Source organism: Anomalospiza imberbis, chromosome 7, assembly GCF_031753505.1.
Source record: "Anomalospiza imberbis isolate Cuckoo-Finch-1a 21T00152 chromosome 7, ASM3175350v1, whole genome shotgun sequence".
Taxonomy (NCBI): domain Eukaryota; kingdom Metazoa; phylum Chordata; class Aves; order Passeriformes; family Viduidae; genus Anomalospiza; species Anomalospiza imberbis.
This window is the reverse complement of record NC_089687.1, coordinates 24,321,168-24,338,704: the sequence shown is the minus strand read 5'-3', so window position 1 is coordinate 24,338,704 and position 17,537 is coordinate 24,321,168. Positions and strand designations below refer to the sequence as shown.

The following is a 17,537-nucleotide window of genomic DNA, read 5'->3' as shown; positions in this document are numbered from 1 at the left end:
TAATATAATTCTACTCCTTGTAACTGTTCTTTCCATTCAACAGTGGAGCTGCACTAGGAGTCACCAGAGGGAGCCTGCATGCCAAAAATCCCACTGTTTAAAAAAAAAAAAAAACTCCTTACTTTCAGATTGCAAGGGAATTGAAACCTGAATTTACATAATTTCTCCTCATTGCTTAAAAAAACCCCAGCTGCCTGGGCTTAAAAAAACCCCAGCTGCCTGCTGCCTCCCCTTGCCCCTGCAGGAGATGGGCAGCCCGTGGGTACTCGGGTGCTGGGCCAGAGGCAGCCCTGGCCCAGGGCTCTCTGGCCCTGCTGCTCTCTGGCCCTGCTGCTCTCTGGCCCTGGGCTCTCTGGCCCTGGGCTCTCTGGCCCTGCTGCTCTCTGGCCCTGGGTTCTCTGGCCCTGGGCTCTCTGGCCCTGGGCTCTCTGGCCCTGCTGCTCTCTGGCCCTGCTGCTCTCTGGCCCTGCTGCTCTCTGGCCCTGGGCTCTCTGGCCCTGGGCTCTCTGGCCCTGGGCTCTCTGGCCCTGCTGCTCTCTGGCCCTGGGCTCTCTGGCCCAGGGCTCTCTGGCCCAGGGCTTTATGGCCGTGTCTCTGCTTTCCCAGCTCTCCCTTTCCGCCACTCCTGCCTTGAGGCTTGTGCTGCACACAGTCCCAGCTGAGCTGGAGAGGTGCCTGTGGGTGTCCTGCACCTCTCCAGCTGCTCTCCGGGGACAGGTGCAGCCACGGTGTGCCCTGTGTCCCTGTCACCTGGAAAGATGCCATAGCAGGGAGTAGCCCACAAACCTGCACCGTTCCCAGGGTTTACCAGATGTGTGTGCACATTTACTGCTTGCTGTGTGCCAGCATACACAGCAATGGTGCACCCTGAGCTGGGAGAACCACAGCAAACACTTCAGGGCAGTGTTTTTCTTCTGAGCAGTCACCAGATCCCTCAACTCCTTTAATTGCATTGTTAGAAATAGTTACGCTATAAATTGCTCAGAGCCTGCTAATCATCTCTCCTGGCTATAAATGATCCATGCAATAACACTGAAGTATCCTCCCTCCCTCCGTTTCAAGAGAAACTAGCAGCTACATCACATGAGAGCTTTTAAACAACATCCTGCTGGCCTGTGCAGCTCACAGGAAAATGAATCCCCTTTCAGATCCATATGCTAGCTGCAGTATTTCCTGTGTTTTTCTGGTCACAGTCACACACATAATTCATGTGAGTGCTCAGTCCTAGCTTCAGGCCTGAAAGGATGTGGTTGAAATCTTCAGGCTGCTCGTGTTCTTGTCTCCATGCCAAAGCTCTGGAGGATGGTTTTGGGAACTCTGTGTTCTTGCTATACTGGGCAATGTTGCATCTCAAGGGGTGAAGGAAGGCAGAAATTATGGAGGGGAGAAGAACCACATGGCCTTCTGTAGAAAATATTTGGTTTTTGATAAATTCAAATAGGCACCACTTCAAAAGGAAAAAAAAAATCAAAGGAAAATCAAAAAATCAAAAACCCAGAAATATCCCCACCACAAGAAATCCAGCACAGATGGTCCCTGAAAATCAGAAGCATGGTTTCTCTATGTTTCTCTTAGCTTAACCACAGAAATAAGGACCACGTTGCTCAGAAACAGAGATATCACAAAGCTAATGTGCTGCTGGGACCTTGACTCAGATCAGGATGAAACCTAAAGTAAAAGAGCTAATGGTAAGCTACTGTCCCTGGAAGAGCAGCTTGTGGCCAGGAGCCACTCTCATGGAAATCATTGCCCTGATCCCAGGAGGCTGTCAGAGCAGGTGGTGAGAGCTTGGCTGATGGCTGTGAGCCTGCACCTTCTTGTACATGCTCATAAAGGCCAGCACAGCTGAAGGAATTGTAGCTGGGAGGCTGTGGGATGATTTTGCTGTGTCAGGCTAATGCCACTGCTCAGTGCACAGTGGTGCCTTTCATGTTATAAAAATTCACTATTAACCTTGAGCTTGCCTGTAGTCATTCTGTCTTTTGAAAGCTTTGCCTTTTGGGGGTGGGGATTTTTATATATGAAATTTGACTACATGGAGAGGAGCCATTAATAGACAAAGAGGGACTGTAGAAATATGCAGTTAGGTACAAATGCAGGGAAGGCTTTTCTTTTTAGGGTAAATTAAATGAGACAGCAGCCCAGATACTATGAAGACTTCTTAGAAATACACTCCTCAGAGAGGTACCTTTGTATGTATATACTGCATCTACCTCCAGAACACCCCAGTACAGACTGAGCAAGCTCTCCCACTGCTCCCCAGCCATGACCCCTGGCAATGCTGCAGGAGGAGAGTGCTCAGAGCCAAGGGGAGTGAGGCCCTGGCAGATGCACTTGCCCTCACTGTGTGCACAATCCTGCCCTGCCTGTCTGGGAGATGTCAAACACTGAACAGGAGCAGCAATGTGTCATCAAGGTCTTCATTCTGCCCTCTTGCTTGGGATCAAATTCCGGATTTACAATGCTTTAGATGAAACAGAGGGGCAATTATTATTTATTACAGTAGGACTGGCTGGAGTCAGTGTCTGCCATGTGGCTTGGTTGTTAACCTCCAGCATAGAACATACAGCAAGGAAATAAAATTTAATGCCCTGTCAAATGGCTGACTTCATAAGAATCTTACATCTTCTCCTATAAAAATATTATCTTTTCTTCAAAAGCTGCTTCAATTCAGAACACAACGCTGCCAAAATCTTTGTAATTTCACTATAAATACATGTTGTAAAAAAAGTAACCAGAACAACACATGCTGCCCTTCCTGGGATTTCTACATTTTAAAATATATACTATGTCTCCCATATTTTTGTTCTATGCATTTTATGTTGCTAGCTCTTAAGAGGTTGACTTTTTAATGTCGTCTGTTACTGCTTAGAAACAGTAGGATGTTTACACTGCCCTGCATTTAATACAACAATGCTTAATAACACTATTTACAAGTCATAAATGCTGTTTCTCAGCATTTTCTAAGATTAGCTTCTATCATAAAAATTAAATTGTACCTTTAGAAGGAGGTGTGTTTAGCATTCATTGCACAAGATTAGAAGGAACTATCAGATATGTGGATTTCATGCTGAGCCAAATGAGGCCAGCAGAAATACTCCCCCAGACTTTGGTCTGTGTTGGACCTCACGTGGTAATTTAGGGACTGACATTAGTGCTCAACACAGCCCTTTCTTCTTCACTCCAGGTAATAGTGGCAGATGACAAGTTATAACACAAACATCCCAGTTTTTCTGTGGAACAGATGTCAAGCTTAGTCTCCACTAGACACCTTGGTCTCTCTATAGGTACTGAAGTATTTATTGCAGCCAAGGCCAGAGCCATTTTGAAGTAGGAGCCGCCAGCTGTGTGAAATGAAATGTATTCAAAGCTGCCAACAGTAAGAAATTAAATACAGACTACAGCAGTGTCTGCCAGCGTGTTGGGCAGTGCCATAACAGTGGCAGCCAACTGAACTTGAGACGGCAGCAATCTGATGTATCCCTGTCACCAACTCAGTGATTCACTAATTAATTTAGCTTTTCTTTTTTTCGTAATTGTATCTACTGTCATCATCCTACTGTTCAAGTCGGAAGAAAGAGAGAGGAGGGAGGAAAGAGACCAGGCACTAGAAGGTAACATCTTGGTAAAGATAGCCAGGAAATCCATTCAAGGCCATTCTGCATCAAGTGGTGTGGTTGTATCGAGGTGCATTGACTAAGATGCGGATAAGAACGGTATATAAATGATGAGAACAAGTAGTTTGGGAAAAGCTGCACCTCTTGTGACCAAGTTAGGGACAAGGAAAAAACACAATGATACAAAACTGCAGCATAAATCTTCTATTCCCAGTTCTTCAGAAGGTCCAGACAGTTGTGGGCCTTCTACCCAGGAAATGAAATGCATTGATGGCATTTTGTCACATCGCAACACATGAACAAACAAGAGCACATGAAGAACGACGCAGAGCTTAGCCGTCTGTTACCCAAGAAACAACTTACTGAGACAGATTTTCTACTTAAAAGGAATGTGGTGAAGAACTGGTACTACCAGGCTAAAGAAGAAATGTTCCTCCAGGGACATGGCAGCTCTGCTAGGGCATTAGAGGAAGATTCCTGCCCAACCTCAAGAATTGCTCCAACCACTGGACATTACCTGTTTTTGTGCAGTAGTCCTAGCCCCCTGCCCAGTAGTTATCACAGCTATTTACCTTACTGGAAAAGGAAGGAGGTCCAAAATACCACTCAGGACTGAGAGGATAATTGAAAACCATCTCTATCTCCTATTTTGGCCACATGGCTGACGTGCAGCACAATCATCTTTGAAAAAGGATCATCATTGCAGAGATTAGAAAAATGTAACAGGCTGAGTCAAGTGACTCACTCACATAGGAAAAGTTTGACTGAGCACCAGCTCAATTTGTGAATTTTCACAGGCCTGGGCTTGATGTTTAGAAGACTGTGTAAGATGTCTGATGTTATGGTTAACATTAATTTCCTAAAAATTAAATTTAAACCCATGTATGAAGCAGAAGCAAAAAAACACATGGTATTTTTCTTTCTAGAATAGTGGGATGTTTCATTTTCTTACACTGATGTGTTTAGTTAACACTAGAGGCTTTTTGCAGAATTTACCATATAAGAAGACAGCCTGTAAAATGATACAAGTTTTTGTAGTGACTGCTAAAGCCTTAGAAACTTCATTCCTGTGCCACTTGAAGTAAATTTAGCCTGAGATTTTTGTTCCACAATGATTCTCATGGGCTCCAAACTCAGTGCTTACCTTGCTAACAATAATCTTTAATGTCTCCAGACTCTACCCATGTTCGTTGTTAACCTTCAGTCACAAAGTAATGAGATGCATCAGACATCGTCAAGCTGGCCTAAGGGGTTACAAATTTGGATGAGGGCCACATACTGTACTAATTGCTTCTAATAAATTACATATTTCAGGAGGGACATCATGATTTTAATCATTTATTCTGCATGTTGTTTCCTTTGGAGAGAAGAACAAGCAGGCACTAAACAAGCAGAGCATCTGAAATTCATGGCAGAAGCTAGAAAGAGCTCATTTAATATCAACCATCATTGTAAATACTAGAATTATGCATGTATCAAATCCCTGGGTCTGAACACTTTGGGAAAAGCCAATGAGTTCTGGTTGCTTTAATGACTCAAACCAAAATAATGTCTTTGAATGTTTCTTAGATTTATAACAGCTCTGATTTAATCCCATTTCAAATCTTGTAGCTGGGGCCTAGCTCAGGAAAAAGCCTTTGTTTTTATGCAAAGAAAAATACATTAGGAGGGGAATTTAAAGCATTTATTTCCCAAAAGGCTGAGAGGAAAAACAGTCAAATGTATCTCTTACTTGTGTGGGGAATGGCTTTAATTATGATTTGATGGCTCCTCTTTGTGAAGGTGGTCCAGTGAACACAGACAGCTGCAATAACTTTCTGTAAAGCCTGCTGAAATTAGCAGGATCTTAATCTGATCTAAACAGCCTCTTGCAGAGTGAACTAAGATGAGTGAAGTTTTCCTATTTCCCTGACCTCCAGCACATCCAGGCTAGTAGACTCACTGCTAATGAAATCCTCAAATCACTTGGGGACGTGCACTTCCTTCACAGGGGGAGACCTTGATGGTGCTTAAATAGCCACTAGTATTAATAGCAATAGCTGGTAGATAATGTGGGGATTTGGGACCTCTAGGGAGCAATGCAGGTTTGGGAACAACTCAGGCTGTCTTCTGTTAGTCTTTGTAAACCTTGCTTCCTGCCACTGCTGTCTGCATTTCCTTCCAAGGATGAGCTGAGCTACCAAACAAAACATCGACTACCTAGGTGAAAGGAAACCTGCCTCAGCACGAAGTATGCCCTGGCATGGAAAGCTGCAGCTGCAGCTCTGAGACTCAAATGTGCTCTTTTGATTTTCAAGGGGTAATGAGACACCAAGGAAGCACCATTACCTGGGGTAAGTGCAATCCACTTCTGCCTTGGCAGTCTAAGATGCCTTCACTTGGTCCCTCTCTATCTGGAAGGGTTATCATCCCATTTTAGACTTCTCTGGCAAGTGTGAGGGTAAAAAACGAGACTCCAGCAAGACCTCCAGGGGCTCCTCTAGCCCACCAAGAAGAATAATGAAGATATTTCTGAAGATGCTGTTTGTGTTGGATGGATGGATGGATGGATGGATGGATGGATGGATGGATGGATGGACAGATGGACCTTTGTGCTAAAACAGCTGGACATCTACTTTGGAAAAGGATCAAAGGATTCTTCTTGGTTTTGTCATAAAGAACAAGAAGCAGATTAATAAATAGGAAGAAAAGGCCTTACACATTGAGAGTTGACTGGAAAAGATTGCCCAAGGCAAAACTGGTGACTATTCAAATTGCAAAACATTCCTGTGGTTATTTTTATGGTATTTTTCATAGGGAGGTTCAAGCTAACCTTCACATATGAAGAAGAAGACCTTAAAGGATGAGAAAATTTGAAGTTCAGGCATAAAAGCCCATGAATAATAGAAGAAAAAGTGACACAAAGAGGGGAAGTGGAGGTGATGCTGGGGAGGGGAACTGGAGGGGAACTGAGGATGAAATCCTCAGTTAAGATTGCTGCTAAACATAGAAAAAAACTGTGACAAGAGGTGAATCACAACAAACAGAAAATACGATGGATTAGTTTGGTGCAGTATTCAGATACTGACTTTTGCCAACATTGCATGCTACACACCAGCATGGAATTAAACACTAGTGTGGCAGGTTAGGAAAGAAATATCTATGAAAGCAAAATGGAAAACCTCTTTGACATCCATTAGGTTTGGTAATATAATACTAAGAAGCACACCATGCTCAGCTGTTATCTGGTTGGCCAGCTGAGTCCTTCTCCAGATCGCCACTTAAATCAATAGCTCTCACATTGATTTTTCCAGCACACTGTATTCCAGTAAAAAGAACAATGCTCTGCGATGAGTCAGCTATTTGCTCGGTCTGTAGGAACTCTGGTGTGTTTTTGTTTAGGAAAATAAAAGCAGGAGCCAAAGTACACACAGTTATACAGTAATAAGAACCTGCCTGTTGTACCAGGTTCGCTACAGCTTGCTGCAGCAGCCACAGCCCAGCCTTGAGCTAGAGGAAGCTTCTGTAATGATGAAACTGAAATATTTGGGCATGTGGGCATGATCTTAGACAGATCATGATGTTGAATTTTAATTTAATAAGTGCAATGGCAGAGGGAAAAATATGCCCCCGTATATATCAAAGAATAGAATCGCAGAATCATGGAATGGTTTGGGTTGGAAGAGACATTAAAGATCACCTCATTCCAGCCCCCCTTCCATGGACAGGGACACTGCCCACTAGAGCAGGTTTCTCAGAGGCCCATCCAGCCTTGCCTTGGACACTTCCAGGGATGGAAGTCACAGCTTCTCTGGGCAATGGGAGCCCCTTATCTGGGCAATTTAACTAAGAGGCTGATCTCCATATATTTACCATGGTAGGTAAAACCTCAGCAGTACTGTTTATTGCATATATTTTCATGTATTCGTATATTTCATGTAGCATGTACTATAGTTCTGGTGTTGTAAACAGTCATCACCATTGTCTGATGTTGCTCTGCTCTTTTCAACCATGCCAACAATTTCCCATTTTATATGGGTTCCTATAACCACAGCATGCACATTAATTTCCTCTTTTTCTCTCCTGCCTTGCCATCAATACAGAAACCAGCAGCCTTTCTCTCACACAGTTTTGTAATTATTTCAAGAAACTTACAAAAAACTTTTACAAAACTATTTTCAGCTACTTGGAGATTTGGAGTCAGGCTGAAGTACAACTCTGCCCATGGTTTCTCTTGACCCCTTTCTGCTGCAGGCAAAGAGCAAAACTCCTGCCATGGCCCCTTGTCTTTCTCACAGCCCTCTGCACACAGCTGCTGTCTCAGCTTCCAGGCCCAGTTCAACTGCCTGCAAGCTTGGCTTATTTCTGGGAACTCTGAGTTAACAGCAGCTACAAACTACTAAAATGCCACAGAAGTTAACAAATGAAAATATTTGTTACTCTTCTCCACTCCATTTATTATCTCCAGCTTTAAATGTAAGGTACCAGATTATAGTCTATCCCAGCTTCCATTAATAACAGCCTCAGAGGGTATGGAGCAGACAAGGAGCTGTAAAAAATGTTATTTTTTTTACTTTACTGTATGTCATACAGTACCATATTATGAATATACTGGGGGAAAAACAGTGCATAGGAAATATATATGTATATATGCTCAAAATTGAGGCGGAGTGTGCAACTGTGAAGCCTGTTATTCTGAAAGTACTGTTGAATAGTGTTATCTTCAACTGCTATAAATCTAGAATAATTTAAATCATTACAGAAACTCTGTATTTCTCAGTAGAAACAGCTTTGTGTATTGCATAGCACTGTGTATTTCACATTGCTATATATTTGCCTCACAATCTCTCAGTCCAAACAAAAAAAAAAAATCATTTTTTCATACCAGTGAAAAGGAAGAATAATGAATTTTCCACCAGGTTATTTTTAAATTAAAAAATCATATTTATGACAGTAACAGTGTGGTAAATCTGGAGCAATCCAGCCTGTTTACAGGAAGGGTTATCAACTTCCAAGTGCCCACTTGTGTATCTGGGACTATGGTGTAATTTAGGATGCTAAGGCATGAAGTTCTAGAGAGGAGCTATGAGGACCTGTTTTACACTGCTCTTCATTTGCACAGTATTTAGCTTAGGCTTGTACAGCAAAGTCATACAGCACTGAGATCAATAAGTATTGCTATCCATGCAAAGCATTTTCCTTCCAGAAAAAATATTGAAATTGGATGTCATAAGATTATTTGTAATATCCAGCACACAAACTTCAGCCTATTTTGGCAAACAGTCTTGTGTGGCAGCTGAGTGATATTTTATTTGAGGACAAGTACTAGAGAACTGTAGCTACAGAATGAGATACATGGAGCTGGCTGATATGGTAGATTACCTCATGACAGCAGCAGTATTTCACACAACTAATCAGATATCCCACCTTTTCTGCCAGGTAATAAACTGTGTTAAGCAGAAAAATGGAAATTTACATATTCATTATCTATCAAGAGACACCTGGCAGGATGGCCTTTAGACTGCAGTCTGAAAATAATCCTGCTCTGACAGGTGTCAGTCAGAAGTGCTGGTGAATCACCACAGATCTTGCTTCACTGCAATCACCATTAAGTCAAATTCTGTTCAGAACTACATAAGAAACAAGGCCTAAATGTAGCTGTTCTGATCCCAGGTGACATTCCTGCTGCTTTTGTGCATATTTCTAAAAAGCATGTTATCCCTCAAAACTTTTATCAAGACCTCTCATTTTTCTTTATCTCCCCAAGAAGGTCTTTACACACCATATTGTCACATACCCAGACCACAGTTTTGGTTGTTCTCCTTCTCACAGCTGCCTGGAAATGAGAGGCAGAATATGGGAGAGTGATTTCAAATAAGAAACAGAGAACTCTATGGGGCCAGCACCAATAGAATTTACATATTCAAGAAGCTCTGTTCATAGTTTGGCATTGAATTATCTGTTTTAGCTAACTAATCAAAGCATCAAAACTTTTTTTTTCCTCAAATTAATACTTTTGACACTGCAGCAAGATTCTGTGCTGAGGATGGAGAAATGGTCAGCACCAGGCGGGTGGGCAATGCCAGGCAGTGAGAGCAGAGTGTGAAGGCAGTGATGGCTGGGCATGACCCTGTGGCACTGCTCTGGTCCTGCTGTCCCCCCGCCACAGGAGCCACCGAGCCACGCCAGGAGCCAGGCAGGAGCTCACAGTACCTTTGAGGGCAGGTGGGGTGAAGACGCTCTGCTTCCTCTGCTTGGTAGAGGCACTCTGCGACTGCAGGGGACAAAACAGAGAGGGGCAGTAAGACACAGGCACAGAGAGAGCTTTCTGCTCGTGGCAGCTCCGTGTGTGCACCCATCTGAGTGCCCAGCAGAGAGCTTCTGAGAAAAACATATTGTGTACAGCTGATGCCGGCTCCTGGGCTGTCATGTATACAGGATAACTAAGACAAAAATATGTGTTTAATGGGCAACCTTTATGACTCCCAGGCAAAACAGACCCAAGACTACTGAAAATTACCCTTCACTCTATACAAATATTGTTAAACATAAAATTAGGATAGCCTGTGCTTTTAACAGCCTGTGTAATTGATTCTCATGAGGTAAATAAATGTCTATGCGTACTAAAATAGTTGCAAGGTTTACATTAGCCAACATTCCAATTACAGTGTAATCAGTGATTATATGCATGTGAAAGGCAGTACTGAAATATTAATATATACATTTTAATACAAATAAGTGGAAAATCCCTCCCTTTTCAATGTGTCCTATTAAACCTAAGACAATAATTTCAGCAGCCAATCACTCAGCCTTCAACTGAGCCTCATGTGAGAGTTGTATTTAGTTAAAATTTTTGTGGTTCCAAAGTCGCATCTGTGCACAAAAGACAAATTATTCCAAAATAATGGTAGTAAAATTATATGTAGAGTAATAATAGCATTATTATGTTATACCAATACACATAGAGTAATAATAGTATTACTACATTATATCAATGTCTAGTTAGCAAAAACTATCTGGAGTATATTCAGTGCTAAAGCAGAGCAGCTTTTGCAAAATGAAAGCAGCTAAATTGGTGTCAATACTATACCAACATGAATTATATCTACATAAAAAGGAAAAGAAAGCCCTTAGCTAGCTTTGGAAGACATAAGCACCGTATCACACTCCTAACCAAAAGGTTAAGGAAAAACTGTGTGTAACCAAGCTTTTTTTCCCCCCCCCTCATTTTATCAATTTCCAGTTGTAGTAATGATGTTGCCTTTACCCAAGCATTTGCTAAAAATGCCTAATATATAGACTATGAATTTTAATCAGATCTATTTCTTCATGGAACATTTGAGACATGTTTCACACAAGTAGGGCTAATCCTATTAAATTAGCTTATCACAATGGATAAAATTATAACATTTATAAATAAAATATTGTCTTCTTTGGAAAGAGAAAGTTATTTATAAACACTATGGGATAGTTTGGTGAACCTCACACCAGTAAATCTTTATATGTTTGTATTGGAGTTCAAATTTGAACCAATCAATACCTCCTGCTGCTATTTAAGGTGCTGCCCGCTGCTCTGAGCAGTGGGTGAAGGAGAAAGAGATCAGGGAATTGGAGGAACCATGCAAGGGGAGGTTAGAAAAAGAGATCAGAGGAGCCAGCTTTCAACTCTCGTGCAGACAACGTGACTGCACTGCCTGCACATGATGGAGAGAGTGGAGAGGTGTTTGAATGTGCTTGTGCCCAGCAGTGACCTGCAGATGCACAGCAATGCTTGGGTGGGGTGAACTGGCAGGGTCACCTTGGCTTTGCTGTGCTTTAACAGGGCATGGCAGCAAGGCAGAGGGGAAGCTTGCCTCTCCCAGCTCCCTGCTGCAGGGGGAAGGGAGAGCTGGCAGAGCACACAACACAGCTTTACACAGCCCTGCTTTGAAAATGATGGTTCTTAAAAGGCTATGTTACTGCAGATGGCATGACAATGTAAATAAAAGTATCCACCAGGGTGAATTAGTGAGTTTCCAAGAGTTTTTAACAGTAGAACCATTTTAACAATAAATATGTTTAAAAAAATAAAATCACTTACCTCTGCCTGTGAAATATTTGTTCTCTTCTCATTTTTTTCTAGAGAAGAACATATGAAAAGAGAAAAATTAATACAGAAGCATTTCTCGGTGCTAACACTTGTAACTCTGCCTACAGAGTTACGTGAACCTACAGCACTGCTGTAAGTAATAAATTAACCTCCTAATTTACAGCTTTTCTTTCTCATTTGTGTGTCTCAGAAAGCCAGAGGCCCTGATTAGCACTTAGACATAAGCGCTGCATCTGAAGCACGTAACTCCCATTTTTGTCTGTGAATAAGAGTGAGCGATGGAGTTCCTTCAGCAGCAGGTTCTTTGTGCTGGCTGGCAGCAGGGCTCTGCAACTGGGGCTCTCAGGGTACAGGGCTGCTTTGCCCAGGGACTGAGCTTTCTTCTCCAGTCAGAAAAGGCCTAGTTGGCAAATGGTGTGGAGCAAACTCACAAAGGGTTCTACTGCACTCAAATAATAACAAGAACCTCACTTCAGTTAAGTTATTAATATACTGAAAAGTGCCTTGCAGTAACATGTAAAATTAACAAAACAATGGTTAACAAAGAGCAATCTTTCACCTTAAAAAATGTATTACTAGACTAAAGTTTTTCCTGAAACTTTTTACTTTTGTTGCCTTAATTTACTTTAGATTATATGCATGGTAGAATTGGCAAAACTTGAGACTTCTATTAAAATAAAGTGCCTCTGAGAACCTGCATGAACAACTAAGATTGTATGACACAGAGGAGGCTCAAGGTTCTTCCTAACCATGGCACATAACCAGTTTTTGTATGAGCTAAATAATTTCACTGCTGTTGTCTTCATGTGGTTAATGGCCAGAAAGTATCTGTCTTCTGCTGATGATTTCACAAATATTTGACAAAGATCATGCAGGATATTTGATACACAGTAGTTTGGAGATCTAAAATAAAATGTCATTAAAAACATAGACATCAATCTCTCACTGTTGCAATGGGCCTTCTAAAATTTTCCACTTGCAGATATGAGTGTGTAATTTTCACTGTGGTGGGACAGATCTGTAACCATAGGTTTGAGCAAAGAATTAGGGCTAGGCAATATCATTTCATCTGACTTATTCTCTAGATATTGGCCTCTTGTGGTGTGCTGTGTGTGAGGGGACAAGCCAGTCCACGCAGCTGGATCTATTGATTTTCTATTGCATTCTTTACCATTGTCTCTGTGCATCTCGCAAACATTAATGAATTTACCAGATTTTTCAATATAAGTGTTTCCCATTATCTCTCTCTGAATGATATTCAAATCAATCATACTCAAGGTTAAAAAATGTAATTGGAAACAGGGCTGATTACTAAAGCATGAGCCCACAGATACAGAATTAGACAAGACAATCAGGAGTTTCCTGCCATTGACATTTGCGTGAACTTTGGTAAGGTCACTGATCTCCTCCTGGACTTCTCTACCTGTAAATAAGTATAGCAGTGTCTATTTCAGTATAGAAGTGTCTATCCCATTCCATAAAACACTTTGGGGTATGAAGTCAGGCTGGCTAAATGGATGATTATTTACGTGCTTGCAGCCTCCCTCATTGGTTGCATACCAAGACATCAATGTGTCAACGTTGGACTTTTTTTTTTTATTCAGGATACTGGATTTAACTTAAATGCAGAAATTTGAATAAATCAGGGACTTTCAGCAAAGAACAATAAAGAGTAAGTTACGTCCCATTCCTTCCTGAAAATCTAAATTTGCCCAGATTAAAAATATATTTTGTAAACCCAAGCTGACACTTGCATAAGGAAAAAAAAGCTGACATCAGTAGCTTTGTTTGTTCCAAGTCTTGATCCTGAGAATGTGCACCACTCCAACCCTTTCGGCTTGCAAAGGGTTCTGAGTGATGTGACACTAAAATTGTCAGAACTGGAACATTTGCAGCCTTTCCTTTCACCCAGTGACCTTTATATGACAGGCAACTTTGGGAATAAGGACTGGCCCTGTATGGAGTTAGAGAAACCATTCATATCCACAGGGCAAATAGTGCCAGACAATCCGGACATTTAAGAACAACCTGTAAAATCACATAAACAAACAATTTTCCAAATCAGTAAAGAAAGATCTGAAAGTAACCTAAGGGACTGAAAGATACAAACTCCAGGCAGGAGCCATGAAGTGTTTAATGTGAGTTGTGAGATGAAGGGAAAGGTACAGCTGGCTGGAGATGAAGGTTGGACAATGGTACATTTTGACACAAGTTTCTTTTTGAGGACAGAAGGAGGATCACATGCTAATTTTTGACAGCTATTATGATGGATTAGACTCAATCAAGAATATAGATTTTTAAGGAGAGGTGACAAGGAATGGGAACAAGGGAAGCCTAAATCCCAGAATGCCATAGACTGAGGCAGAGAGGATAAAACAAACAAACCCTCTATGTATAGAGGACAAAGGAGAAGAAAGGCAAGGGGAACATGGAAGGAAGATAGAAGAGCTTGTGAGTAACTGAAGTAGTAATGAGAGACAGGGACATGGTACCAACAGTAAAAGGGGAAATTTAGGGTTGACAGAGAGCTGGAGTGCAGTGTGGGCTGGAGCTCAGTCAGGAGTTCTCTGCCTGGCCAAATACATGGAGGCATCTTGGTCTATCTGAAGGATTACATTAATAATTGTGTGAATACTCTTCCTTGGGCAAAGAGGGGTTTTCCAGTGTAACTTATAATGCTTAATAAAGTTACTTTATAAAGCAGTTTAAATAAGTTAATGAAAGTATGTTTTTACAGCAGTCTTACTAGGAAAGCATCCTTGTGAGAGTAAATGAAAGTAAGAATTAATGCTCTCCCTGCATCAAGAGATCATGTAGAAAATCTATATGACAACAGATTTCATTGTGAGAATGGAAAGCACAAGGTAAGAAAAAACATCATCAGTTACCAACTACAAATCAGACACTTCCACCAGTGGAAGTCAAACAAGCCATGCATCTCCCACCCTCAAATCCATCTCAAATCCATTGGCAATTATAAACTGAATTTCTTTAGTGAACTCTTAGAGCATAAATTCATCTTGAGAAGGGTCAGGAAATGATCAGAAGCTAAATCACAAATATCAGAATGTGATATCACTTGATTCACAGGGCAGAATGAAATATCTGGTTTGGCTACTCTGTTGACTACTGTGCAGGCAGGATTTGGCTCACAAAAATATTGTAGTTATACAGAATGAAAAATTCACTTTTCATGTTTATAACTCAGCAATTATATCATGGAGAGTGTGAAGAGATCAGCTGTTTCTCTTATATATGAAACAAACTCCTGGCTCTCAGTAGGTAACTTCTCCCCACAGGTCTGCTCTCTTTTTGGGGCCAGAAGGGAAGAAAATGATATTCCATTTTCCTTCCTCACAGACCATAATGTTTGTCACAGAACACAACATAGCTGTATTGTATTCCCAATCTCAACCTACAGCTTTTTTCCAGTTTAACTTATTCTAGGCTGCTCTAATTACTAACAGGACTCTAATCTGTCAAGTAATTTCTTGACAGTTTTTGTGGTTTTTGTTTTAAAGAGGCCTAATAGAAATAATATGAAAACCTGAGAATGGGTTTGTACATACCCAAGTGGAGGTAGAGTAAAACCAAGACTGGAGCTTTTTTCAGAGACTTCTTTACATCCATGCTGAGGAAAAAGCAGTGAGGACTTTCCCTTGTGCTGGGTGAATAATGTTTGAGCTTAGTGTGAGCCTTACCTCATGTAGGCAGGAGCATCACCTGGAATAATAAACGGGATTTAAGGCTTTTTTTCTGTATCCTCAGATAAATAAATATGCAATGAAGAGTTCATTCTAAAGGGTATTCCCATCAATCCAGATATGTGCACAGACTTTCTGAAACAAAGCCTTAGTTTTTTAAGGAAAGTCACTTCTGAGAGCCCATCTGCCTGCACAGACCCCTTTCAGAATCATAGTTCTGAGCTGCAGCCTTTACCCAGGGCAAAATCTCACCCACTTGCAGGGAAACCTGCAAGACCTGGCCCCACTATGTTGCTGAAATAGGTTGAAGAAGCACCAGGGGGGTTGTCTCCCAAACAGGGCTGTTAGCAGAGCTCTTTGAATATTGGCACATCCCCCAGCCCAGCTGATCTAAGGAGCTGAGCTCCTCCAAGGTGTCCTCATCTGAAGCCAGAGAAGAACCCAGAGTAGAGGCTCATTGTAGCTGGAATGAAGTCTGCTTGGTGGTGCAGATCACTTCTTCCACCATCTCCACTGCTGTGCAAACATCATGTCTGTGCTGGGGGAAGCTTTGTGGTCATTTTAGAGTGAGATCAAAATTCATCTGCCTTGCTTCTCCCCCTGGATAATGTTAATGCACTTGGAGCAGCCATGCAGAGCGAGAGGTGACCTGTTTTAGAAGAGGTGGCCTCTGATATCACCCATGGGCTCTGCAGCGGTCTCATCCAGCAAAGGCTTATCTCATCCAGCTAAGTACCCTGCTTGCTTTCCCCTCAGCAAGAGCAAATAAAAGCCTTTTCTGTGGGGTTTCAGTCAGGCACTGGAGAAACAGAAAAGGTCAGAGAGGCCAGTTTTTACACAAAAGAAACTCAGTAAGATGCCGGTATAATTGTTGGAGAAAGCTTCTTGTAGAGAGTTTGGAATTTTCCTTGGGAAAATATAGCTGAGCAGATAAAAATCACAGTGGGCTGATAGATTTGGACTCAGGTAATTTTAGAAGCTAAAACCAGAAAATAATCCTTCATTATCCTGCCATTTAGTGGCAGAAAAAGATTAAATTTTCTGAAAATTATGTTTCTGTCATTTCACATTTAAATTTCTCCAGCAGTAAAAGAAAAGAAAGATTTTTTGGTTTACCTCACTGGTGTTTGACCACCACCATCTGTATTAGCCATTGGTATTTGTAAAACAAGCTCACTGAACTCTAATTTAGAAATTGACCAACATAATATTTTTTTCTGCTATCATAATTACTTTTCCTTTCTTCTAGAAAATATAGCAAGATAAAAAAGTATTTTATGTTTTCTTTTTGTCAGAGTCCTAACTACATATCACCACTTCAGCTAGCATCTCATCACTTTTTACTAAACCACTGAGGTAGGAAAAGGAAAAAAATTCAGAAAAGACCATCATAAAAATGCTTACATAGTTAATTGTTTGATTTTTGCTTGCTGGTTTTTATTTGCCAGTGTTTATCAATGAGAGCTTGACTATGGGTTTAGATGTCATTACATTTAATTACAAAGAAATATCCTGGTAAGCCCTCCTGGAGTGAGTATATGTTTCTGAAACTATTCCCATTGCAGAACACCTCATTAGAGTCCCGAGTGCAGCTGCTGTGGCAGGTGGAGCTGGGAGCTCTGCTCCCCTCCTCACTCAAGTGCTGACAGGGGACAGCGTGTGCTGGGCTGCTGCTGCTGCTGCATCCCACTCACTAATCAGCATCTAAATTAACTGCCTGGCCCTTGAGGGAGCACTAATAACAAGATTTGTATAGCAAGCATTAATGAAAACATAGGGCAGAGAGGAATTTGCTGTACACAGAGGCATTTGCATGCCTACCTACCCTGTCAGGCGCTTGCAGCTCAGGTCTGTAGTTTGGGGAAGGTCCCACACTGTGCTGGCAGCACTATCACTAAGGGACCTCTTGTCCCTCTGTCTCAGAGGTCATAGCACAGCTTTTCCCAAGTAGCTCCAGTCTGTAACCAGCCCTTCGCACTTCACTGTAATACTGCAGGCCAAATGAATCTGCTCTTTGGACATTGATTTTTTTTTACCCCAGGTAAATCACATTTTTAAACAACCCTGTATTTCCCACCTTCAATATTCAAGTAGCCATTACTAGTACTGAGAGTAGAGGCTGCAATCTCCTTTGTTAGACAAATCCTT

The 17,537-nt window shown here is 41.6% G+C and overlaps 1 protein-coding gene across 1 annotated transcript in view; it reads right to left on the bottom strand.

The window, feature by feature from the left end:
- Positions 1-17,537, bottom strand: part of PPP1R1C (protein phosphatase 1 regulatory inhibitor subunit 1C) — a 50,715-nt gene that overhangs the window by 16,076 nt on the left and 17,102 nt on the right. The window contains 2 exon segments of the mRNA XM_068196035.1: positions 9,810-9,870; positions 11,677-11,714. Of these exon segments, the coding sequence (XP_068052136.1) occupies positions 9,810-9,870; positions 11,677-11,714 (99 nt within the window).